The sequence below is a fragment of the Pyrgilauda ruficollis genome, unplaced genomic scaffold (genome assembly GCF_017590135.1).
Source record: "Pyrgilauda ruficollis isolate IOZ18807 unplaced genomic scaffold, ASM1759013v1 scaffold90, whole genome shotgun sequence".
Taxonomy (NCBI): domain Eukaryota; kingdom Metazoa; phylum Chordata; class Aves; order Passeriformes; family Passeridae; genus Pyrgilauda; species Pyrgilauda ruficollis.
This window is the reverse complement of record NW_024531044.1, coordinates 301,017-326,783: the sequence shown is the minus strand read 5'-3', so window position 1 is coordinate 326,783 and position 25,767 is coordinate 301,017. Positions and strand designations below refer to the sequence as shown.

Genomic DNA, 25,767 nt, shown 5'->3' with positions numbered 1-25,767 from the left:
TGCATCACCTCTTCTTAACCTCATTCACCTTGACACACAAACAGAACAAATCAAAAATACAATATGAAATTATTGTTACCTTAATTGGGCCAGCAATTTCTTCCACTTGATGAATTTTCTCTTTTACCTCTTCCAATTTTTTTTCAGCTGCTTGGAGACTGTTTTTCAGTTCTTCCATTTTTCTGCTTTGTAGCTGCATGTCTTGTTTCACAGATTCCATCCTACACTTATTTTCTTCAGCTTCGTCTTGCTGTCAGAAGATATTAAAGTTAAGAATAATAAAAGGAGACACATTTGTAAACTACTGTACCAGATTTTTTTACTATCAGTATTAGGGTACAGTATTACATGAAGTACTCTTTAACTCTAGTAAGAATAGGAGCAGCTTAATGTAATTGTCACTAAAGCCCAAAGGAAGAGACTGACAGATCTTGTAGGTGACCACAAAATCAAACTGCAAAATAAAAGTGGAACTTCATATTTATGTGACTGAAAATTAAGAGGATTTTATTTTAGAGTTGTGATAAAAAGACTGAAAAGAACAAGGTAACTTCCCTCTGGATCTGTGGCCAACATACATCCAATATACAATGCAATGCAGGAAGAGTAAGTGGATTGTTGTTGTCTCCTAGAAAATAACATCATTCCTAATGATTTATCATCATAAATACTTTGATTCAAAAAGACAGATATTGCAAAACCTGGGGAAAAAAAATTAAATCACCAAAAATAAATAAAATCACTCAATTTAGAGAAATATTTCAAATTATGGCAAGTGTTCCATTCCTCACTATCCAACTTTGCTTATTTCAAAGCATTGCCAACATTAAAAGACATTATCCATACACTGATTAGACATAATTGCATAATCTGTTCTTACTAATATATGGATGTCTGCTGACTGGTGCTCTTCCACGTTTTCAAGATCTGCTATCTCTGCATTTGCTGTTCTTATTTTCACCTGGGAAGAAAAAGAAAATACATGTTCTGAAGCTTAACTAAAAAGAAAAGTTCACATTTGTTTATTTAAGTCATCACAGGAAAGAAGATACTTGTATTTTTTAGCTTCGTTAGTGACTAACAAGAGACACAACTCTTCACACCCACCTGTGGAATTCAATTGCATGAGACATAACTTGTTCTGAAAGTTGCTTTAATTCACTAAGTTATCATATTTCTATTCAATATGACAATTTAATAAAATACACTTTATTTTTTCTCCTAGTATTTATCTTCAGCATTTCAGACTACATGCTAGGGGTTTTTTTGCTGCTTCTTACTTATTATTTACTTAATATAACCTTATATAATATGTATTAGCTTACACTGCCTACCTGGAGCACCAAAAATATACATCCTACCTAGAGGTACCAGAGACCACAGAAAGAAGGCTAACAGCTGTAAAATGGTTTATAAAGAAATTAAAATTAAGAAATTAACATTACTTAAAGATTACTTAAAAAATTAAGATTACTTAAAATTAAAATTAAGAGAACTTAAAGAAGAAATAGTCAGTATATCAAGATCAGTTAAGAATATACCAGAAGAGCATGAAGATAAACAAGATTCTGGAAATGAAGAGGCAAGGCTCAACAGAAATAAAGCAGGGAGAAGCACTATATGATGCAAGTGTCTTTTCTGTGCAACAACTTACTACTAGTGTCAAAAATAGCAGTAGAAATTTGTAAGGTTTAGCACAAGGCAGGGAAAGATACTGAACAGAAACAACAGCATGTGTAAGGATTCATGTGGTCTCCATCATTCTGTCCTCAACTGTAAGAGCATACTACGAAAAAAAAAAAAAACATGAAAGCAAACAAGAGAAGTAAGGATAAAAATTAAAAATTATCAGGCACTCCAGATAGATTGCAGAAGTCAAAATGAAATAGGGAAAGACTGAAATAGGGAAAGACTGAGGAATTTCTAAAAACTAACACTGTACCTATTTTTACCTGCAGTTGTTTTTGGTGTCGCCGATGACCACAGAGATGATCTTCATTCTGCCTGATCTCATTTTCAATGGAATGTAAGCGTTGCTGAGAGGCTGTCAACTGTGCCCTTTTGTTTTCAATTTCCTTATTCAAGTGACTTTATAAACAAAGTGATATTGAGATGTTATATACTACACATATATTATTTGTGAGACACACATACAGAAATACACAAAAAAAAAATTACATGCATTAAAAGACAAAGGGTAAAAATGCACTCCTTTTTAACTAGCCTACATCATTCCCCCATAGCAAAATTGGTAATGGAATGCCTGTAACACTTTGAAAGTTAAAATAATTTGTGAGTGAAATTCATTACATACTGCCATGAACCAACTACAATTAATTTACACATTTAAAACTTTTGAGTTTACAGAAATAAATTTTAGCATTCAATTCAGTTTATACTATCAGCTATTAATAAAATTGCCTAATCTATCTCTAATATAATCTGAGCCTCAAAATTAAAGTACTCTATTGTCACAAATTTCCTTGATGACAGCTCAAGTTTGTAATCTTTGAAGTATATTTTGCTTTTTCAACTACCATTTTAAAAGCAATGAGAGAAAAAACCCATAAAAAAAAAGATGAGGGAATTCTCAGAGATACCTACCAGGAATGAAGTCAAAAGCCCGAGGAAACACAGATGCAAAGTCTGAAACCAACAGGAGGATGTGTGCTAACAACTTTGGTTTGAATAGTCAGGCCTCCCTTGCACTAGACTATGACATCACTGTTCAAGTATTATATTTTTAAAGAAAAGCCTTGACTCCATACTCTTTTTGACCAAGCATAAAAAAGAAAGTAGCTAGATTTCCTGGACTACTGAGCACAGAAAATCCCTGCTTGGTCGGTAAGATCTACATGCCCCAAACTGAAAGCTAACTAAATAGAATGCAAGTTTGTCCCTATCACAAAAAGGCACTGAAATGAAGAAATTTTCTAGAATTCTCAGAAAGGAAGTGTAGATCTCAGAAAGAAAATGGAGAGACTAGAGAGTAGTGTAGATGCAAACAGACAAATAAGCAATTCCACTGTTCATACCAAGAAGTGCACTTTTTACAAACATGTTACAAGATGCTAACCTGATTTCTGCTTCAACATCTTGACTTAGGAACTTGGGTCTGACAAAACTGGAAGAGTAATAGCGTCGTTCAAATACTTGATCACCTTCAGCAGTGAAAGCTTCTCTACAGTTTCTCGGGGGCTGATTGCACTGCATTACCTCACGAGCCCTACGGCTACTCTGAAAAACAAAATGGCCTTGTAATACCAGCAGAAATGCAACCATAATCACAGATAAGAATTCAAAAGTTGTCTAGATGTTTTCACTCAGAAATAATTTCAATTCTTAATGAAAAGAAATACATTAATGAAAGAACGTGAAAATTATGTTATTTTTCTTAGTTGAGTAAGACATCCTCAAGAACCCACTAAGTTTAACTGGTCATTTATTTGTGAATTCTGTAATCTAATCAGTCCCTTATAATTTGCCTTGGGGAAAAAAAATCACTAACCAGTAGGTCACTATGCACAGATATTATTCAACTGACAAAAGTAAATAAACACAGAGGAAAGAAGCTTCCAAAGCAAGGTATGAAGGACATCAAACAAGATTCAATTAAAGTTCAGGGAAACATGTTGGTAAAAAACCCCAACACTGACAGTGCAGACTAAGTGGTCACAAGTGCCATTGTCCAAGGCAACCATTTTATCCATTCCAATGTATCAATTTTTCCACAGAATACTTCCTTCAGATTCGGTTGAAATTGTTCAGGTAGGGCTCAAAGATAATAATGTTATGAAAATCACTGATTAGTTTAGGCAGAGGGGGAGGAACGATCCCAACATTCCTGCCATGAGGAAAGCCTACAAAATTCAGCTTTTACATAACCAACTCAGTGATAGCCATGCTTGATACACAGTCAGCTCTGCTTTAGATAGAGCAGGAACTGCCTCTTTCCAGTAGGAATGTCAGAGGATAAACTGGGACAAGAGATTTTAAAGAAAAATAAAATTCATAAAAAGTAAGGATCATTAGTTCTGCTTACTTAGAGAATACCCAGACTTCTCTAAATAAAAACATATACACCTTATTTTTATCTTTGAACATTTTATCTGTAATCTTATCTGCAGGAGCTGGTATCCAGTGCTAACAGAAAACCAAAAATCAATTAAGATCAGAACTCAGACAGTGCCAGAAAACTTAGCTACCAGCTTCTAGGTACAACTGGTAGGGGCAGCTTGGAAATGTTGGTAACTCCTGAACTACCCAAAAAGCAGCACATCCTGAACCCACCAAGTAACTGAGAGACATGAGACAGAGCCAGCAGTCAGGAGGCTGATTACACACATGGACTATTTAGACTGGGAAACTACACCACTTAGAGGCCTGGAAAGGTAGTGGCAAACAACCCAGAAACAAACAGGGAAGGTCCTGAAACATATGGGGCAGAGAGGGGAGCAAAACTTCCTCTACCTCCTTATCCATTAAAGACACTACCAGTGAAGACATCACAAATGCTCCACACATTTCTTTAAAGATCAACAGGGAGCATAAAGCCTTACTTTAATCAGCAGGACTGTTTCTATACCCCTCATATCAATCAAACAATTGGCAACCACCGGATTGTCTATTTCCAATGCTGTCAGAACTGATGGGAATTCCGGATGATGAACAGCTCTGAAGAAAAGAAAAAAAACCCACCATTCATGAAACTCATATGAGATTCTTAAAAAAAAAAAAATAAAAATAGTTCTTTTTTCAACCATCAAGGCTAAGCAATAAAATTCAAAACACACTTACCTCTGACTAGTATCATAAATTCTATTCTGAAATTTGTTTACAATTATTTGAGGTCTATGTCCATGTGCATAATATTTTGACATCAGTAACTGAAGCGCTCTTTCATCACTATGATTATCACAGCAAAATGCCTGAAGAAGGCCTTTTAAACAGGACTCGATAGCCAAGATCAGTTCAGGATCTTTTGGATGAATCAAAGCACCTAAATAAACATAAGAAGCAAGGCTTTAGGTGCTGTGTTCCATGAGAAAACATTCAGTAGAGCATTTTTACCACTCAAGGTTCTCGTTTTGTTGTATTGCAGGGTTTTTTAAGAGTCCAAAATAAACTTTTCTTATAGGTAGAAAAAAAATTAAGAGGTTGACTTGAGTCAGAAGTTGAGTTGAAAGACTCTACAACAGACCTGAGAACACAAATATATAATTTCTGTGCCTAGAGACACCTACACATAGTTGGAGGCCTGTATTTTTTTCCATTAGGGTACCAATTTTATGACAGCTTAGCAGAAATGTATCAAGGCAAAGACAGCTTATCAACAATTTAATACTTTAAGGATGAAGGCAGTGGAACAACTATACTGCAAATTAAACAAACATCAAGATTTCCAGTATATCACCTGTCTTCAGTAGCACACATTCTTACCCTGCAGTAAATGCCATGTACTTTACATCCAGAATATGCTGAAACCTTTCCTCCCTTTCACAAACTGAAAATAACAGGCACTGTCAGAGCTGGACAGAAGACAAAAAAAAGCCAGCTTCCCAAGAAAATCTCATTTGGATCTGTCTGACCTGTTCCATGCAAAACATCTCAAGTTTGAGAAACCCACAAGTCAGCCACTGGACATTTTGAACAAAATCTGTCCAAGGTCTGGACAGTGCTATCCACTGAGGAACAAGCAGTCAAAGCACAGTTCTCTGATGCCTTGAGGGTGTGGGGGAGTTGGAGGGATGCACTGAAAGTTTACCATTGTAAAATACCTCAACAAAAATTGCTGGAAAAAGAGGAAAGCCAGGAGATGTTAGTGAGTGCGTAACAGAAACAAAAGATAACCTACCAGGGTAAAACCTTTAGTCCAGGAAGTACAGAAGAAAAAGATGTATCTGAAGTTCCTTAAAGAACAAAGTTTTCTAAAAGACCACTACTTACATTAGCAGCCATACAAAAATATCTCATGAGAAAACATGTTTCACAAATTATTCTTACCTAAAGGTCCAAGAGGTTTCTTTCTAAAGTGTCCTTGATTATAGGCTACTTCAACTGCTTCAAGAAATGCTGGTACATGTGGTCCAAATCTTTTCAAAGTGTTTGTTTTACTATCTTTCAGATCTCTCAGCTGTTTCTGCTGGGCATCTAGTGCTTGTTGCACTTCACTGCGTTCTCTCCTAAGATAACATATTTTTTTTCAGTAGTTATAGAGCCTAAAGTGCACTAAAATAATTACAAAGCCTTGTTTTTCAATTACGAAGAGAATTGTGTATCAAGGTATCAGTTGTTCAATGTAAAGCTAGGTACACACATGCAATAAGGTTTTTATAGTTTCAAGAAACATGAGAAAAAGAAAGCAAGAGAGAAAATTACTATTTTGCAACAGTTCTGCAAGACTTTTTTATTTCTAACAAATTATAATAAATTTATTTTATTTCTAATTATCTGTTTCAATTTCACTGTCTTCAAAGATCTCCAACAAAACACACAGTAAGCATTGGTTATAATAACTGGTAAGAGGCATTTAAATTAATACACCAGGTGCAATAAGGAACAACTCTCAAATCCTTTAAGACAATGACTGACATTGCCATAATCCCCTTCAGTAATCATTGTTCAAGTTCAGGTTTCCAAATCAAAGCTAGAGTGCTTTGTTTTTTTTATCTTGGATATGGACTAAATTCATATTTGAACCACTTTGCCTCAGGGCCTCTGTGAATCTGCCTTAACTACAGAAGCAGTAATTACTCCTAAGTTTATCTATTATCTTATAATGTGAAAAATAAACTGGAGCCTTAACACCTCAAGGATCCCAGGTACATTAGAAGGGATACATAAAGAAGGGATTCTCTCTAACTTGAAACAGAGGTAAACAATTACATTTTAAAAAGCATAACATACCTGAGTCTAGAATGTTCTTCCCTACACTTAGATATAGCCTGCTGAAACTGATCCAACTGCTGACCAATCATTACTTCTTCATCATGGAATGCTTTTAACTGTTCCCTTAAGTATGCAATTCTCCCTTGTCTTTCCAATTTCTCAGGCTCTGAATCCTGATTAGCACTAGAAAAGAACATACGTCCATATTTTAAAACCATACTGATGATTTACAAGTGACATGAATTTCATTACTTGTAGCGTAGAGAAGATTTACTCATCAGTTACATTTAAGATTCTGTTAAGTTGCACGATATACATAGCAATAATGCCAATTTAATTTTTTTTAAAAATTCTAATCTCATGTAACTCCCCCCAGTTACATTCCTATTGCATTTAGTTTAAGACATATTTGTTTTGCACTATCATGGAAGGTAAAGAATATATATTATCACCAAAAACAAAACAAAACAAAACAACCCTCAAACAAAAAACCTCAAACAAAGAAAAGCCACTTTTGCCACCCAATTGCCTCTTCTTTTGACATTCTAGTCATAATTTTGGTATGTAAAGAAGCATGATCAGAAATATTCAGGCATTTAAGTGGACCCTGCCAAAGACTAAATAAATATTTTTGATTACTGCAGGTTTTCTCAGTAACCAGAAAAGCTCACTTCTTTTCCACCTATCTTAATAAACATACACCAAAATCACTGTATCTGTATTTACCAGCTTTTCAGTTCTTCAATTCGTTTATGTAGCTGTTCACGGTCTTTTTCCAGACGTTTTAACTCTGTTTTGGAACGATTATAAACAATCTATCAAGGAAATAGAATACAGTGGTTTAAGAAATAGAAGAAATAATTTCCACAAGAACTACAGTTCTTGTGGAAATTATATATACTGATATATACTGAACTGCACCAAACCAGACAAACATAACTTGATTTTCAAAAATTACATCTATTTATTTATTTTGACCTAAGTTTAGCATTGTTCAGTAACTATGTAAAGGCATCAACGCCAGGGCTCCTGAACAGACACTACTTGCCAGTCAGGCAGGAAATTGCATCTGTTCTTAACTCACCATGGACTTGAGAAGCCAATTACAGATGGGCAGAGCATGGACAAGTTTATAGCTTTAAATTGGTATGAATTTTGAAAGGGTTTTTTTTGCCTACCTCAGTTTCATTGACTGTTTTTCTTTTTGCCTGCACTTCTGCCTTCAAAGAAATACACTGAGGATGAAGGGCTTGTGCTTCTTCACTTACTGTTATCAATTTGTCTTGTATTGCTTTGTACTTTTTTTCTGCTTCATTCACTTTTACCTTTGGTGAAAAAACAAAACAAGTAGTAATGAAACAAGATTTTCTTCAAAACCTCTTAATGTTACAAGACAAATATCTCTTAAAAGAATCCATCAGACACATTTAAATTGTTTGAGTTCTATTGGGTTTAAAAAAAAAAGAGCAAGATATTGCCACCATGGATATGCTAAGATGAAAACTCATAAATGTTCATTCTTGGGAAATCAAGAGACTACCAAATCTGTGACACAGACAGCAACCTTTTTTTCTATCTCAAGGTTTACTCAAACACAGGACTTTTAATAAGGTCAAGTACCATGACACCAAAAGAAATGAAACCAGTGTCTAGACAATGTTCCTTCATCGCCACATAGACATGCTGACCATAAGACAAAAATGTGAAATTGTGAAACATGTACTTTTTAAAAGAAAGAGAAAAACCCACAACCACATTTTTTTAAAAAAGAAAAATAAGTTCTAACAAAGAAAGTTTGGAGGAGTTTTAATAGACTGAAAAGTTTTGGGGCTGTTCAGCCTGGAGAAGGGGAGGTTGCATGAAGACCTCACAGCAGCCTTTTGGTATCTGAAAGGGGGTGAAGGAAGCTGGAGAGGGACTCTTCATTATCTGTATGGATATGACAAGGAATAATGGGTTTAAACAGAAAGAGGGGAAATTTAGGTTAGATATATGGAGTTAATTCTTTACTGTGGCGGTGGTGAGGCAATGTCACAGGCTGCCCAGAGAAGCTGTGGATGCCCCATACCTGGAAGTGTTCAGTGCCAGGTAGGATAGGGCTTTGAGCAGCCTGATCCATTGGAAGGTGTCCCTGCCCATGGCAGAGGGGTTGGAACTGGATTATCTTTAAGGTCCCTTCCCACCCAAACTCTTCTATGACTCTAGATTCAAAATAATGATGCCTGTGTCTCTGCACAAAAAGTGTTTCATATGCAAATCAGAATGTATGATGAAATACTTTCTTGCTAGGTACAGAAGTCTTAAGAACCATCCCAAAACTTCCAAATGTCTCCTGAAATCATTGCTCTTTTCTAAAGGCAATGACACCCACAAAAACCTTCACAACAGATCTCTGACTTGGGGGGTGACTACAGCTAGAGTGATATATGGTTTAGACCATCTACCTACCTGGCATTCTTCTACCTTCTGAAGGAGCTCTGTATTTCCTTCTTCAGCTTCGACGCCTTCTTTGAGCAGCTCTACTTCTTTTTCCATCTCACTCACCTAAAGAAGCCTATATTAGCATATGCACAGAAGACTGGGAATGAAGCACATTTCACATGAACAAACATATTTTAGCAAGACATTTACCACTGCCCACGCCATTTGATGTTTCAAATCTTTGAGACGACTTTGCATGTCATTCACAAATGCGATGCTTTTGAAAATTTCCTTCTTTTCCAAATAAAGCTGCTTAAGTTCTTCAAGACGCTTAAAAAAGAAAATAGGGGTTCAATCATGACTGCAAAAAGCTGTGATATAATATGAAATTTTGGAAAGATTTGGGTTTTTGAAATTTAATGTCACTGAGACCTAATAAAACCAAACTATGCAGTTTAACTCCTGTACTTCCTTCACTGCTCAGATGTGTCCTAATAATTACTTTAACTTTTACATACCTCTTCCCCTTGTTCTATCTGAACACGGGTATTTTTTTTTGTTTTCCCAATAAATGAATAATCTTCTTTCATTTGTTCCAGCTGAGTTGCCTTCATAAAAAACTAAAAAGGAATAAAAAGACGCAGATATGAGATCAGTACCTTATCTAAGTGGACCTTCAATAATTATGACAGAATAACCATTCATCCCAACAACCCCGCATGCTGAATGATATCCAAAGTGAAAAAACTGGTCAGGAAACTGGTCAGGTTGTGGTGGTACAACTTCCACCCCCTCCTTGGGCTGCAATGTGGTACTTGAAATGTTTGTTAGCCCCAGCTTTGATGAACAGAAGCTGGGCTCAGCTCCTCTTGAGTTTATCAGAAACACTCTCTGCTCCCAGGAACTTTTATTGTCTGACAAGCTCCTCTTTCTAAATGAAGAGCCTTTGAAACTTCTTTTTCTTGCCTGACTAAAAACCCAAATAGAACAATATTTTTGTTACTGAATTTTCAAAGAAAGTTACTGACTTCAATTGTGGTCAGGGTGAAAAATTCCTATGACTAAAGCCTACCTTCTTGTGACCCTATAAACAATGGTCCCAAGTGAGATCCACTGAACTGTCCCAGACCACAGTGGGCTGTGGCAGCATCTCCCTCTGAGTGAGACACCACTGTGAGCCAGAGAGCTCTCAAGTTTACTTGGGGACTGCTGCCAGAAGCTGACAGAGCCTGGGCTGAAACACCCACCCCTCAGGGATCAACCCTTCACCTACTGAGAAGATCCAAAGTCATTTGACATGAGTACTTCTCTGAGGTGCAGGGGAATTTTTCACAGGTATACAACTTGCACATAATCTTTAGGTTTGTTTACATACAAGTGTGCATCTGATGTAGCAACTGTATTATGAATGTTTCTTAAGATTCTTAAGTACTGAGATTAGTAAGAAAATGAGACTTATGAGTGAGTTCCAATTGTGCTATTGTAAACTCCCTAAGAATCTTCTGTCAAATTGTTTAAAGCAGGCTACTAATTAAGCACTGTTAAATTAATGCACTGTCATAACCTTTAGACCTAAACTGTGGTCAAGTCCAGAGCTAGGCTTGGCAAGGGGATCCATTCTGAACCTTAATGGGAAGGTCTCCCTGATTCCTTTTTATCCATACCTTTTTCCCATTCCAACCTCCTCAAAGATCATTTTAAGTTGATTTTGGTTTTAGATTGATTGGTTTCAGGTTTTAGCCCAATTTTCCTCTTGTGCATCTATGTAAGTGGGGGAGTGAACCTTGCCAACTAACCTAGCCACACTTTCACTTTAATATTAAACCTGCTTTTGCTGATACCTGTGCCAGTGGTTCTTTGGGCGACTCAAAACACTCATTTCCGGTAGGGGTACTTCTGAATAATGAACTAACTCAGCAGAGCCATAAAATTTAAGTTTATCTATCTCTGTAGAGAGAAGAATCTTCAAAAAAATTGTTTTTGTAAAGTGGATGATTGGTGCAATCAGATAGTGTACTGGCTCTGGTTGGGATGGAGTTAAATAAAATGTTGTTTTATTTTAGATGTGTGATCAAATAAATACTGACTACACACAGTCATATTTTAGCTGTTGCACTGAAGCCTCCTTTTTCTCCCTCTGCCCTCTCAGTGAATAGACACCCTCAGGTGTGCAAGAAGCTGGGGAGGTATACAACCAGGCAAATGATCAAGCAGCCAACGAGATATGCCACCTCAGAAAATGCCATTGTCATGGTTTAGCCCAAGCCACTTACTCACTTTCCCCTGGGGCGTGATAGAGAATCAGAAAAGTAAAAGCAAGAATACATGGGCTGAGATAAAATTAGTTTAATACAGCAAAAGCTGCACAAGCAAGCCAAGCCAAACAAGAAATTCATTCATCACTTCCCAGGGCAGGCAGGTGTTCAGCCATCCCCGGGAAAGCAGGGCTCCATCATGCCTAACGGTGACTTGGGAAGACAAATGCATCATTCAAAACATCCCCCAATTCCTTCTTCTTCCCCCAGCTCTATATGCTGAGCATGATATGGCCATATGGTCTGGGATATCCCTTTTGTCAGCTGGGGTCATCTGTCCTGGATGTGACCCCTCCCAAAGCCTCGTGCACCCCCAGCCTCCTTGCTGGTGGGGTGGAAAAAGAAGAAGAAAAAGCCTTGACTCTGTGTAAGGCCTGCTCAGCAGTTACAAAAACAGCAATAAGGAAAACATTTTCCCATTATCAACACTGTTTTCAGCACAAATCCACAAAGTAGCCCTATACAAGCTGCCATGAAGAAAATTAACTCTAACCCAGCCCAAACCAGCACAGTCATGCTCCACAATAAATACAGATAAGAGAGGGCTTAGGGGGATTAGCCATCTTCTGCTTGGGCACTGGTTGGGCCTCAGTCTACCAACAGGAGTGATTCCCTTTGCATCTCTTATTTTGTTTTACTTTCTTTCTCTCTCCTTGCAGCTTTCACTTCAGTTATTACACAAATTTTATCTCATCCCTCTTTTTTCTTACTTTCACTCTTCACTTCCCATTCCCCCAGCCCAAGCCTGGGGGTAGCATAGAAGGGAAGTGAGTGAGTGGTTGTGTGGTATTTAGCTACTTACCTAGTTAGCCCAAAACAGGTTATTAAAATTAAGGAATTTTTTTTTTCCAAATGCTCTAAAAATTTGCAATTGGCATTTTAATGTTTTACAACTATGCTAAATTTTTTTCTTACCTTGTACTTGTCCCCTTCATTTTTAGTCTGTAAAAACTGTTTACTCATCTCTTGAGTTAAAACAGACACAGGATTATCTACCTGCAAAAATAAATAATTTTTATTTTAATTACAAGTTACCATGTAACTGAAAATCCATGAAAGTGAGAACCCTGTTTCAGTCTTGCAACTTATTACTAAGCTAATGCTGTGAAATCAAGCTTGCTAATACTCTCACATCTTCAAAAAAACCAAAACATAACAAAATAAACCAATAACAAACAGAAAATTAAAAAACCCAACTATATCAAATACAAAATAGAGCCACAGCAAGGACAACTAAGGAACTGCTTCCAAGAGGATACGTGACTTCTATAAAAATAGGACCTGTAAGTTCCATTTATTTAACAAAATCAGCATTAGAAATTCTTGTTGTGTCAAAGTATTGCAATAAATGCAGTGAATTGACTCATATATTCTTACAGACAAAATAAAATCAATACATACTAACTGAAATTTCCATTATTTGAAATTCTAAGTAAGTTGAATATTTTAAACTTCATATGCACTACCTGATCTTTTATTAATCAATTAGGCAGAAAAACCACAATTTCTGAAACAGCAAGAACTGAAATAATCAGCAGAAAAAACCTCTCCAGATACAAAAGAAACCTACATATGTCAAGACTTTCATCAACAGGACACATGAATCAGAGCTCACAGATGACAGCAAATACTTATCTGTCTGGGACAGAATCCTATTCTGCATTGCATGAGGCATATATTTCAATTTTCCTTTTGCTGATGAATTTGATCTTTAAATGATATGGAAGAGGTGGAACTCTCTCCTTTAAGGAATGGTACATTTCTTTTTAATTGAAGAACTGTAGTATTGCATACCAAAGTCTTCTTAAATTGCACAGAATTTAAACACTACAACAACTACCTGTATATTAAAGTGATCCAGTATTCCTATGAGTTCCTCTTTCTTTGAAGAAATTATGGTCCCTAGTGGTAAAAAAACAAAGGAAAAATATCAATAGGTACAATGCCCCAGAGTATTTTCTTCATTGTAGAAAATGTAAAAAATGAAAGCCATCTTTTTGTAACAGAGACCTAGCCCTAAATTAGAAACATTGGTTAGGAGTTGTTTTTACTATTATTATTATTTCAATATATTTTAATTTGCACAGAAAGACTTCTAACTGAAGTCCTTCTTTGCCTCATAAACCCTCTGTGACAGAATTTAGATAAATCAGCAAATTCAATAAAACCTCAAAAAAGACTAAAAACTATGTTCAGCCTCATCCCACAAGCAGATTTTTGTAAAAACAAATACATAATGTAACACCTGACATACCAAGTAATACATATCAATAAATACATAATTGCTTTTGACATACTAAAATATTCTTAGTTTGGGCTAAAAACAAAAAAAAAAATGGACATTGTCATAATCCTTGAGTACTTTTATGAAAAGTGAAACATCATCCTTTACTAACATCAAGGCATTGAAAGCCATGAACAAGTTTAGAGAACTTCTAAGACTGAGAACAAAGCAAACTACCACCAACCAGCTTTGCTTTTCAGTTTGCAAGTTCTGCTTCCATCCTGATTAATGCGCTGATTCACAATAATAGAGGTACCATACAATTCTGGTTTAAATGCATCTCTTCCTTGGTTTCGTAAAGTTATGGAAATATCTGCAGAACTAAAAAAAATATTAAAAAATAATTAAAATAACCCTGAAATTAATTTCAAATCTAAAAACAACAAAAAAATCAGAACATTTTAATTTTCCATACAAATTGTCATGTATCCTACAGGTCACAGCTGCAAGTCAGTCACAGTACCAATCAGAAAAACAAGTATTTATTTGGTTTGAGCCATAACAGCATTAGATGCATTGCTGGTTTAAAACCCAGCAGTAAAGTAAAGGTAAAGGGAAAAGCAGTACCCAGCAGTAGAGTAAAAGTAAAGGGAAAAGTAAACCCATACAAGCTGTCCCCTTTCCTCGACCCCCTTCCCACAGTGGAGGAAACAATAGGAGAGATTTTAATACAGAATCACAATTTACTGCAAAACCTCAAAATCACAACAGTATTAGTAAGACTGTACAAAACAGTGAGTGTTTTACCCACAGAAGGGTATTCACCACTAAACAAAAATGCTTCCCCAAGAAGCACCTGGCATAGCTTCTCAGACAAAGGCAGAATGGCAGCTGGCCTTGCGCTGGGCCATGGAGTGTATGACAGAACAAAGGCACTATGCCAGTGATGCTCATGGTTTAACTTTCCCCTTCCCCAGCTGAAAACAATGGGAAAACAGGGACAAGACAAAACCTAGTGGGATCTCACAGGACTCTGAATCAGGTCAGAGGACCCTTTTCCTGGGCCTGACTGCGCACAAGCAGGACGGGAGCGCTCGGTGGCTCTGGCAGTGGCAGTGATGCACTGCTGTGGCCATGGTGGCTGTGGCTGGGGCTCCACACAGCTTGGCTGGGCTCTGCTCTGTGCAGCTGCTGTTCCCTCCCTTTTCTTTTTCTCTGAGTGGCATCTTGGGCTTGCCAGCGCTGTCTTTCAGCACCAAACCAGAAAAGCCATGGCTCGGAGGAAGGGGAAAGGGGCCCTGTCTTGGGGTGACTTTATGATGATGCTCTATTCCTGATTGTCTGCTTTATGTCCAGAAATGGCTGTTGTGGCTTTAAGGTGGGTCCAGAAGAGGGGCACAAGCCTTTGGGGGCTCCTGTGCGGACTTCGTGTTCAAGACTCACTCCCCAGCGTGCTGGGTGCTGCGGAGAGTGGCAGTTGCTTTGTTGCTTAGCTAACTCCATTTCTTAGTAGCTAAGCAAGAAGTTTCCTTTTTCTCCCCCACCCCACCTTTCCCCTGGACGACAGCAGCAATCCTTCTGCAGTTGTTTTCTTGGTTTTTCTTGAACTGTTTCAGCTTGGTTTTGGTCCAAGATCAGATAATTGCCAGACCAGCAGTGGGGGCCACTCCAGCCAGCCTGAAACCATGGGCAAAGATGAACCAACACGAGAAAGGACACCAAAATCCATCAGCTTCATCTGCTGTGAGGAGGGGACCAATGCCAGCCAACAGGCTCCATCTGTTTTGCCCAAGCCACTGTATGAACTTTTTCCTCTTCCCTGAGATAAAAGCCAGCCACCATTTTGTCCCCCCTTTGCCACACAGCCAGCCTGTTTATTTCCTCCCCTGGCATTCTGAGGTTTTTTTGTTGTGGTGTGGGTGGGGAGGTAAGGTTCTGAAAGTTCAATATCTAGCATTTATTCAGTTTTTTTTCACGTGATGCAGGCACTTTGTTAGTTAATAAACAGGCTTTTTTTACTTTCACCCACTGGTATTCATTTTGTCATTGGCAAAAGGGATTACTGAAGCCATTCTCTTCAGAGGAGACACTCATTACAGAGTGTTTTCTCCTAAATCAGTCTCTAAACCAAGACAGACAGCCAGTGGCAGAGACGAGCAAAGTCTGCTGGGCTGACCCTGACACCTACACACCCCCTCCCTTGAACCTGGGAAAAGCAAAAGCTGCTTTTGGCCCCAGCTTCCTCGTGCTGACACCACAGCCCTGCCATGACGTGGGTGGTATGGAATCAAACACTGCCAGAAACTCCAGCCCTCTTCTCCATGACCATGACAGACACACTGCTGCCATACACTGTCTGCTTGCACCTCCTATGCTTCACCTAAATAATGAGCCAAAAGCAAATATTTGTGAGAGAAGATTTCCTCTATCTTCCCTTCTCATCTGAGTGCCCGCCCTCATTTTACATCACAGAAGCATGCTGCTTTTTGGTACCTCTCCTTTTTTCAAACTGACTTCTGTATAAAACAGTTGTCTGGCTTCTACAGCCTAACCAAAGTAATATATAGCAGAATGCTAAAGCCATTCTTCTAGAAAAGATGACATGTGATTTCAGTTCCAAATTCCTACTTCCTGTTTCTCAAGCGAGTGCTGATACATTAACTTAGTACATATAAGGCAAGTACTACCAACAATTTTACTCTTAAGCACCTCTAAAAGCAAAGGACTGGGATATCAGACTCCAAATAACAGCTTCATGTAAATGTAAACTCATAAACCTCCTATCTTTTTATTGGTTTCCCTAAACACATTATCCCCACTCTCACAGCAGACATGAATGCACTTCTTACATGTTCAAATATCCAGTAAGTCAAGGTCTTTGTATTCATTCACATCATCAAAAGAATGAAAGATAATTAACCTCACTGCTTGCAAAACAATGATAACTAGGCACCTATGAATTTTTCTAGTGGACTCCATTTTTCTGTAGGATATTCAATTACAGAGTGGAAGTAATACACGAGAGCAGGAAATACAGAGAACACACCACTATGTTCGTTAGTTCAGCGTCCCAGTTTCAGGTAGGACAGAGGTAATTTTCTTGCCATTACTGTGAGGGGCAGAGCCTGGAGTCATATGAGTGTTGCTATTCTACGCCCCACACATCATCCCTGGGGCCACAGCTTCAGCTGGAAAAGAAGGAGAACACGAAGTGGAACTGCCACCATTGTGTTCTTTTATTCCAGGGAAAGTGGAAGGCAAGTGAAGCAGTGGGGTGGCTCCAGTCCTACCACGGGGTTGGTGCATCATTGTTTTTCTTGTCTTGGGCTTGGGGAGGCAGTGTGGGTGCAGGTGATTTGTCCACCGTTGCTCCTTTTTTTTCACAACACGGGCATGGACACTTCCATTTGCCATTTTCTTCTTTGTCTCAGGAGATGTCTGACTCGGGCTGTGGTGCAGTTGCCTTGCGTCAGACTCAAGGAGCATTTTTGCTTGGAATCACCCTCTTTTACACACTTGTTATTAGTATTGTTGCTGTCAGTGTTTGTTTTCCTTATCTCGTTGATGGCTTTTTTCAGCACATTTTTATTTCAACACGTAATCTCCACCTTTATTCCTCTCTCACTGGAGGGGACAGAGATCAGCTGTTTGGAGTTTAATTTCCAGTTGGTTTCAAAATACAACATTCAGGAATAATTATAGACTAGTGGTAAAACTTCTGAAGCTTTTTGCTTTCAGGGTTTGGGTTTTTTTTGCGAAGGCAACGTGTTGTTTAAATATGGTCTCCTCAGCGTTATGCTTTTTATTTGAGTCTGTTGGATCCCACAAGAAGATGCCGAAAATTAGCATAAACAGAAAACTCGTAAGCTAACCTCAATGACAATCACCAAACTACAAACGTAACTTGTAGATTAAAGTTTAACTTACGTCTCTCCTTTTTGAATAAACATTTTTAATGAGGAACCTCTGTTTGTTGCAGTGGCTTTTCCACCAAGTCCAACAATTAGTGCTGTTAATACAGAACTTTTTCCACCTGTAATTGAAGCATTGAACTTGTTTAAAAGAGAAGATATTACAATTTGTACTCCACCCATATTACAGTTTTTGACTTGTTATATAGTCATGCATTAGAAGTCCAACTTCTGTCCCAACTGAACATATAAAATAACAATAATGCTAGTAAACTATCTGGCATTTTCAAAGTTCTCCCTAAAAAAACCCAACATGCTGACCCAAACTTATGTTACTTCTATTTAGCAATTTGCATTCAACATGTCGTAAGTCAAAAGGAATCTCCCCTTTCTTAAAAGCATACTGAAAACATGCATACAATGAAAGAAATCAAACACATATTACCATTTATCTAACTATCTGAAAGGTTTTAAGCTCTCTTTCAAAATTTATGTTTATTTTTTTAATTCTTTCTCCAAAAGAAACAAGATTGTATAAATAGGTATCACTTCCTATAATAGTTTCTATGTCCTGGGTTAGCTGGGACAGAGCTCCTTTTCTGCCTAGTAGCTTGTAGGGTGTGGTTTTTTGGGTTCAGCATGACAATAATGCTGATAACATGCCCATGTTTTGGTTGTTGCTAAGTAGCAAAGTTGAGAACTCTTCAGGGTCTCATACTCTGCCACAGAAGAGGTGCACAAGAAGGCAGGAGGGAGCTTGGCCAAGAGAACTGACCTGAACTAGCCAAAGAGATATTCCATACAATAGAACGTCATGCCCAGTGCATAAACTGGGGGATGCTGTCCAGGAGCCACTGACTGCTGCTCATGGATGGGCTGGTTGTGAGCAACTACATTATGCTAACTTGTTGCTCTTGAGTTTTATTCCTCTCTTTCTTTCTGATTTTCATTACAGTAACTATTATATTTTATTTTATTTCAATTATTAAGCCGTTCTTATCCCAAACCACAGGTTTTACCTTTTTCCAATTTGCCTTCCTATCCCACTGGGGGACATGGGGAAGTGAGTGGCTGCATGATACTTAGTGGCTAAAAGGGATTTAATGACAACACTCCTTTCTAGCACCCAGTGTGGGGCTCAAAGGGTTGATATAACTGACCAGAGTATGTTAAAACAAATTTGTTTTAAGCATTCATGATACTAGCTTAATAGCTGCTGGTCACACTGCTGATTTATTTGCTCTCAGAGCTGTTGTGTTGGTTCTCAGAGCTGCATTATGTAACACCTTCCTCATAGCACGCACTCCCTACTTTGGTGTTTACCACCTTTGGGGCCTGGGCTAAGGCTATAATTTTGAAGTACTCTGCAATGTGGCTGATAAGATATGTTAAGATCTGATAAATGACATGCTATGACATGACGGACCCGCCGGCAGCGAAACTCGCCGGCCCGCGCGCTCGGCACGCCCTCACGCCGGGCTGCGGGAGCCACCTAGCGGCAAACGTTCACAACTACACCGCCCAGCCTCCCTCCTCCCAGAGCCAGCCCACAGCGGACACACCTTCTCCTCCTTCTCCAGGCTAACTACAACTGCTTCTCAAAATTTGGGATGTCCTCAGGAAGCTCAAACCATCAGGAAGCAGGATGTTGCTGAATGTGCTTCAGATTTAGTTTAGCATTATGCACCTATCAGCAGTATTTCAACGCCCTATTACAACCACTGTGGTTCCTCCAAACTCAGTGATGGGCGCTGCAGGCACTTGGATAATTGTAGTGCATTTAATAATAAACATATAAGTACATTTAGTTAAAATAAAAATTTATGCATTATTTAGCTATTAAAATATTTATATTCACATTATCTTTTGCAAAAATCTCCAATTTTAAGACCTAATTCACCAGCCTTTAACTACTGGGATAGACCTGTGTGGTACCTCATTTCAAAAGGGAATCCTTGTCTACACCTAAAAGGTGGCCAGCAATTCTTTTTCAAATAAAAAACTACATTCTCTACATTATTAACAGAAGCATTCTTTGACAAAGATGCTAGGCAATTAATACTTACTTCCATTGGTTCCAACAACAAAATTAAGATTTGATCCAAACTGAAAAGGCCCCAGATTTGAATGGCACATGAAGTTCTTCAGCTGGATACTTTCAATTATCCCAACCTCACCGTCAGGCTAAAGAATGAACAATTAAAACTCAAGTTATATATGCATTTTAATGAGATTAAGTTTATATATTTTAAACACAATGAGAATTAAAATGACAGTATGATATAAAACATTGGTTGTTACAAGCCACAAGGAAACAGAAGGGTTTCACGACACTGTGTAAAGTCGCTTGCTATAGAGCATCTTTTTACTAAAACAAAAAGTTACCAAAGCTGATCCCTCACACACAGTAACTTTCAGTTCTCCCTATTACTAACATACCATCAATACAACATAAAATATTAAAACAACAGATCCACAATAGTTGGCTGACCAAATTAAAGCATGTTATTAAGGGCATTGTCTAAATGTCTTGTAAATACTGACAGGCTTGGGGCACCAACCACCTCTCTAGGAAGCTGCACTGGCTTTGAGTTGTGGTAGCAGGGGCAGGAAGCTACAGGGGTGGATTCTGTGAGAACCTGCCAGAAGCTTTCCCATGTCTGACAGAGCCAGTGCCACTCCCCAGCCAGCCCCAAGACAGACCCACGGCTGGCCAAGGCTGAGCCCATCAGCAACAGAGGCAGTGCCTCCAGGCCAAGAGTCAGGAAAGGGAAATTGCAATTGCAGCAACTGCAGCCAGAGAAGAGGAGTGAGAATATGCGAGATGAACAGCTCTGCTGACACCAAGGAGGGGCAGGAGGTCCTCCAGGCATCAGAGCAGAGATCCACCTGCAGCCCATGGAGAGCCCTGTGCAGGAGCAGGTGGATTCCCAAAGGAGGCTGTGACTCTATGGGAAGTCTACACTGGAGGAGGTTTGCTGGTAGGACTTGAGAGCCCATGGGGGACCCACAGAGGAGCAGGCTGTTCCTGAGGGACTGCATCCTGTGGAAGGGATCCACACTGGAGCACAGAATGAGTGTGAGTCCTCCCTCTGAAGAGGAACGAGTGGCAGAGACAACATGTAATGAACTGAACAAAGCCCCCATTCCCTGTGCTGTTGGGTTGGGGGAGAAGAAAACTGGGAGTGAAGAGGAACCAAGGATGGGCGGAGGGAAGGTGTTTTAAGGTTTGAGTTCATTTCTTATTATCTCTCAAATACTGATTTGACTGCAAATAAATTCAGTTCATTTCCCCAGGCTGAGTCTGTTTTGCCCATGACAGTCACTGGGGAGTGATCTCTCCCTGCCCTTATCTCAACCACAAGCATTTTGTTGTATTTTCTCTCCCCTGTCCAGGAAAGGAGGGCAGTGAAAGAATGCTTTTGGTGCACACCTGGCACCCAGACAGGTTCAATCCCCCAGAGAAGCCTGGTCCAGTGTCTTACCACTGTTTCCTGATGTCCAATCTAAATACACAGGACAGTATTTGCAATCTCAAAAATAATTTTTTTAAGTCTTCTATCAGACTAAAATTCAACTACTAAACTAAAAGCAGAAAAAAAATATTCCTGTTTTCAAGTTTCTTTCCCATCAAAATTTGCATTTCAAACACTAGATTTTTTTTCTCAGATACCTGAATGTGTGAGCAATGCAAAACAAACAAGTATTTGACATTTCTTTTAGTAAATAAATGGTTTTCCAAATATTTTGTCTGCCTTTACTACAACCATAAATGAAACATACCATAGTTCAATCAAAATCCATTTCCTTCATTTACTTCACAACTACAGTAGTATTCCTTTTATTAAATCAGAATATTGTTAAGATTGACTATTATAATTAGATGACCCAAAAGAAATAAGGTAAGAATAACCTCATGCAGAAGTCCTCACCACAGAGAGTATCCCTAGTTTCTTTAATCTTTGTTCTACTGACGCCAACATCCAAGACATTTATTTCAATAGGCAAAGAACTTTTCTTATATCTTCATCTCTATGACTTTTTATACTTACCAGCTGTGAAGGGCCACTGCTACTAGCTGAGAACTCTAAAGCTTCTTCTTCATTAGACTCATCACTATGTACATCTGTGTATTCTCTTCTCCGCCTTTTCTGGGACCCAGGAGTTAGAACACTTTCTTCCTTTCTCTTACCCATGAGTACTGAAAAATGAAAGTAATGAAATATTATAGGTTTCAGTTTTCTAGGTGACAACATACCCACAGGTGACAGCACAGAAGTACCAAATTATTTACTTTGGTAAAACAAATATTGAAATCACAGCAAACATTGCAACAAATACTTTCCCAGAACTGAAACCTCAGTAATTTAAGGCTACACTTGCTATGAAGGAGTTGCATCAAAACAAAAGAACCACAGTTTCGTTATTCTAATCAAGCTGAGTAAATAAAATCAACCTTAATTCTGTTTTCCTTGGTACATTAGACTTTGGAATGCTTGCTAGAATTGTTTTTGGTTAGCAATGAAATTGAAGGTTAGTGGTAAAAAGTATATAACCAACATAGTTAGTTTATAATCAGCAGCATCAATACCGATTTGATTAAAGCCAGCTGCATGGCCAAAAGCAAAGTGTATTAATTATTTGTTGTCGACAAAAGCCCAGAAAATTAATATGCAAAACACATAAAAGTAGAATAAAGGAAAACTTAGATTCATAGCACTGTTCCTGAGCTGTTTCTTACACTACAAGGTAGTATAACATGATCACAGTAAACAAAATGCTCCTAATAAAGGAAAACTATTCTCTCTATATAGAGGAGACATGTGTAAATTTCCTCTACAAATCAATAAATAATGCACAGACTTCCAGCACTAATAGGACTGGTCTGAAATAAATCTTGCGAAAGTAACAAGCTATAAAACATACAAAAATCTCGTATTTTCTGTAATCATAAATTTATGGCATGGTTTTTATTCCCTCAAAAGTACATATTACATTCTTCATACCTACAGACCCAAAGACCTACACAAAATACAGAAGTTGACATAGCTGACCTAAGTAGAAGCAATGTGCTATTTACACAAATGCAATACACAATCTTTTTATTTGTCAGCAGTTAAGTCAGCTACTGCTAAGTATCTAAAACAGGCTAAAACTACTATCAGTTGCACAGTTTTCTGACATCAAAACTTTTCTGAAATGCATTATGCTCTCCTACTCAGCTTTGTTTGCTGGAATTTCATCTAGAGCTCCCCTGTAAGAAAGATGACAACCAACTTCAATGCACAGCACCAGTTCAAGGAAAATTCCGAGGCAATAAATGTACTTAACATTCACTCCTATAGAAAGATCACTGAATGACACATGGCCTAAGAATAGGCTGCATATTTACAAAAATAAATTAATTTTTTTTTTTTTGTGTGGGGTGCAGGAAAGAATGCCTAGCATTAGAGACACAGCATGCCCAAAGTTTGTAACACATGTCTAAACACACAGGGGGCTTGAAGGCCAGAAGACTCCTCATCATGGATACAGGTAATGACAACAAGCAAGCACTTCCCTGTCCCTCAGAACAGATGGGATAATCCAGGAGAGAATCATACAGGTCAGCCTAACAGTTCCTACCATGATCTCCTGGAGGGAGGTGACACATCCTGTGAGAAAGCTGGGTGGGTCAGCACGGCAGGTCCAGCTGTGCAGTGCACAGCCTCAGGACCCCAGGGGCCCTCTTGTTAAAGCACTCCCAGAGCTTCTCAGCGGGTCTTGCTCCACATTCTCTCTGTTTTAAGATTAGTTACTTGGAGAATCTACAGAGAACTCAATGAAATAAAGACTGCTGAAGTACAGCTTCAGTCACAAGAACTTGTATTGCAATGGAGGGGAGCAGTCTTTCTTTCCTCTTCTCATTCTGTCTCATCCCTCTGAGTGCAAGCAGCTCTTTACACAACAAAATAATAAATAACGTCAAGTCTTTGATTCTACCAAAAAGTAATGCAGGAAAGAACTTCTTTCTTTTAACATTAGTTAGGTGAGCCCCTAACCACCTCACCATGCAGATCTGTCTGCATGGGTCACTGTGGAGAACAAGAGGCTTCTCTGAGCAGTTTCCTTGGGTCAGCCTAATGCTCTGGACAAACTACTGCCTGAGTTCAACTGACAAGAGTCAGACAGCTTATACTACCAAGTACCGCAGAGAGCAGCATTTATTGTCAGAGACACACGAGACATCAACATTTCCTACATCATTACAGAGATTATCTCATTTCTAGTCTACAAATTTGTTGACTGCTTTATACAATACAATGTTTTATGATTCCCTCATTAATTTTCTATGACACAGCATCTAAAAGATAAAGAAAAACAGTATTAATTCCTTTCCATTATGTGGAATGAACAAAATTCAAAGCAAATGCAGAAATGCAATAAACTTGTCATCTGACACTCCTGCAATAATTTTGTATGGTAGGGATTTCTTTATCAAATATTAGAGGAGCAAGAGAAGGATGATGATGATGATGTTTATTACTGATGATTATTATTACTATTATTGTTATAATGATGATGCCCATGAAGTATTTACAGCAAAACTATCATATCCATTTTATGTTCTGTAGTTTAATACAACACACAAGGAAATCAAGGCGCAAATACACTTCATGATTCGGCTTACACACCTTTTGCTACGCTACTCTGGGCTTACTACAAAGACATGCCTTCATGCCAAATTACTCAGACCACGAATCAGTCTCTTGCAAGCTCTTGGCATCTATCACCCAAATATGAAGACATAAACATAAGCTTTAAATGTTGTAATTAATAATATCCAAACTAAAGATGAAGGCTATGAGTTCCACTGCTATACAATTTGAACATTTAAGGAAATGAGAGTAAAAGAACAGAAAACAGAATAAAATAATCTCATGTAATAACTATGAGGAAAGAAAAAGACAGAACCATCTGCGCCTCAAAACTGTTAAAGAGCTAGTAATGAAAACAAAACTTAACTGGAACTACAAGCGAACTCAGCCTCAGAAATTATGGCAAATATCAGTGGATGCAGACCCTTCCCTGAATACAAAAAACCCAAACGGAGCAAGAAACTGACCACAACCACAAGGAACCCATTAATAAGGTTTTAAAAGGCACAGGAAGAAACAGCCAACATTTAGAAAAAATAAATACACAGAAAATGACACGTTTGAATTTTATCTTCATCTCATCTTGATATTTTTAACAAGAATTTTTTTACATTAATTGCTCCCAAAACTCTTGCACCAAGGCACCCCTAATTTTCTACATTAAGTTTTTAATTGAAAAAAATATTGCTTTCAGTCTCAGCACTACTTACCCTAACTTTAACAACAGTTCGGGAATAACTATGCAAGGCAAAGGAAAAGCAGCTGATCCAAGCTATCTGAAGGTTATTAAAGTATGCAATACTACACTGGAAACAAACTGGCAAAAAAATACATCAATACATTTAAAAATATGTAATATAGACTACTGAGCAGCTAACAAAGGACATGATTGACAAATGTTAACAAAAGGATTTTTTAATGGATCAGGTATCATACCTAAAATCTGAGGTATAAAATATACTTTAGTATATTACAATATGAAGTAAGACTATGTTAATGGAAGCTTGTGATGACAAAGTCAAGTTAATCATTCAAACAAGAATCCAACAGTCATTCAGAAAGAGAAATCAAGAGTACTGATTTAATAAAAATAAACTTCACTATCATGGAATGTAAGAGTATACAGTTAGGTTTTTACACCTAACTGTAATCTATAATTATCTATTGATAAAATATTATCTATAGATAATATATAGGATCTATAATTGGGAGCAAATAAAGGCAAGACAGCTTCAATTATAAAAAGAATCAAAGGATCACTACAAATTACAACAAGCAGTCGTTATGCATATAATGAGAGCACAAAAGAAAAAGGCAAGCCCCAAATGTCCTGTGTAAAATGATAAGGACAGCTACAGGTTAGGAAAGTA

General features: G+C 38.0%; 1 protein-coding gene across 6 annotated transcripts in view; it reads right to left on the bottom strand.

Moving 5' to 3' along the window:
- Positions 1 to 25,767, bottom strand: part of SMC6 (structural maintenance of chromosomes 6) — a 43,438-nt gene that overhangs the window by 15,302 nt on the left and 2,369 nt on the right. For 4 of the 6 annotated variants that reach the window (XM_041489171.1, XM_041489170.1, XM_041489172.1 and 1 more), the window contains 19 exons: positions 21,812 to 21,960; positions 19,826 to 19,943; positions 17,776 to 17,881; positions 14,093 to 14,229; positions 13,465 to 13,526; positions 12,540 to 12,620; positions 9,828 to 9,929; positions 9,520 to 9,639; positions 9,337 to 9,432; positions 8,067 to 8,213; positions 7,615 to 7,703; positions 6,907 to 7,071; positions 6,004 to 6,182; positions 4,798 to 4,999; positions 4,560 to 4,674; positions 3,077 to 3,237; positions 1,953 to 2,088; positions 881 to 961; positions 80 to 250 (listed from right to left, as the gene is read on the bottom strand). In XM_041489171.1, the coding sequence (XP_041345105.1) occupies positions 80 to 250; positions 881 to 961; positions 1,953 to 2,088; positions 3,077 to 3,237; positions 4,560 to 4,674; positions 4,798 to 4,999; positions 6,004 to 6,182; positions 6,907 to 7,071; positions 7,615 to 7,703; positions 8,067 to 8,213; positions 9,337 to 9,432; positions 9,520 to 9,639; positions 9,828 to 9,929; positions 12,540 to 12,620; positions 13,465 to 13,526; positions 14,093 to 14,229; positions 17,776 to 17,881; positions 19,826 to 19,943; positions 21,812 to 21,955 (2,412 nt within the window). In that variant the 5' untranslated portion in view covers positions 21,956 to 21,960. Of the gene's footprint in view, positions 1 to 79; positions 251 to 880; positions 962 to 1,952; positions 2,089 to 3,076; positions 3,238 to 4,559; positions 4,675 to 4,797; positions 5,000 to 6,003; positions 6,183 to 6,906; positions 7,072 to 7,614; positions 7,704 to 8,066; positions 8,214 to 9,336; positions 9,433 to 9,519; positions 9,640 to 9,827; positions 9,930 to 12,539; positions 12,621 to 13,464; positions 13,527 to 14,092; positions 14,230 to 17,775; positions 17,882 to 19,825; positions 19,944 to 21,811; positions 21,961 to 23,384; positions 25,759 to 25,767 lie in introns of those variants that run through there. The other 2 variants (XR_005956966.1, XM_041489169.1) reach the window with 2 other exon arrangements.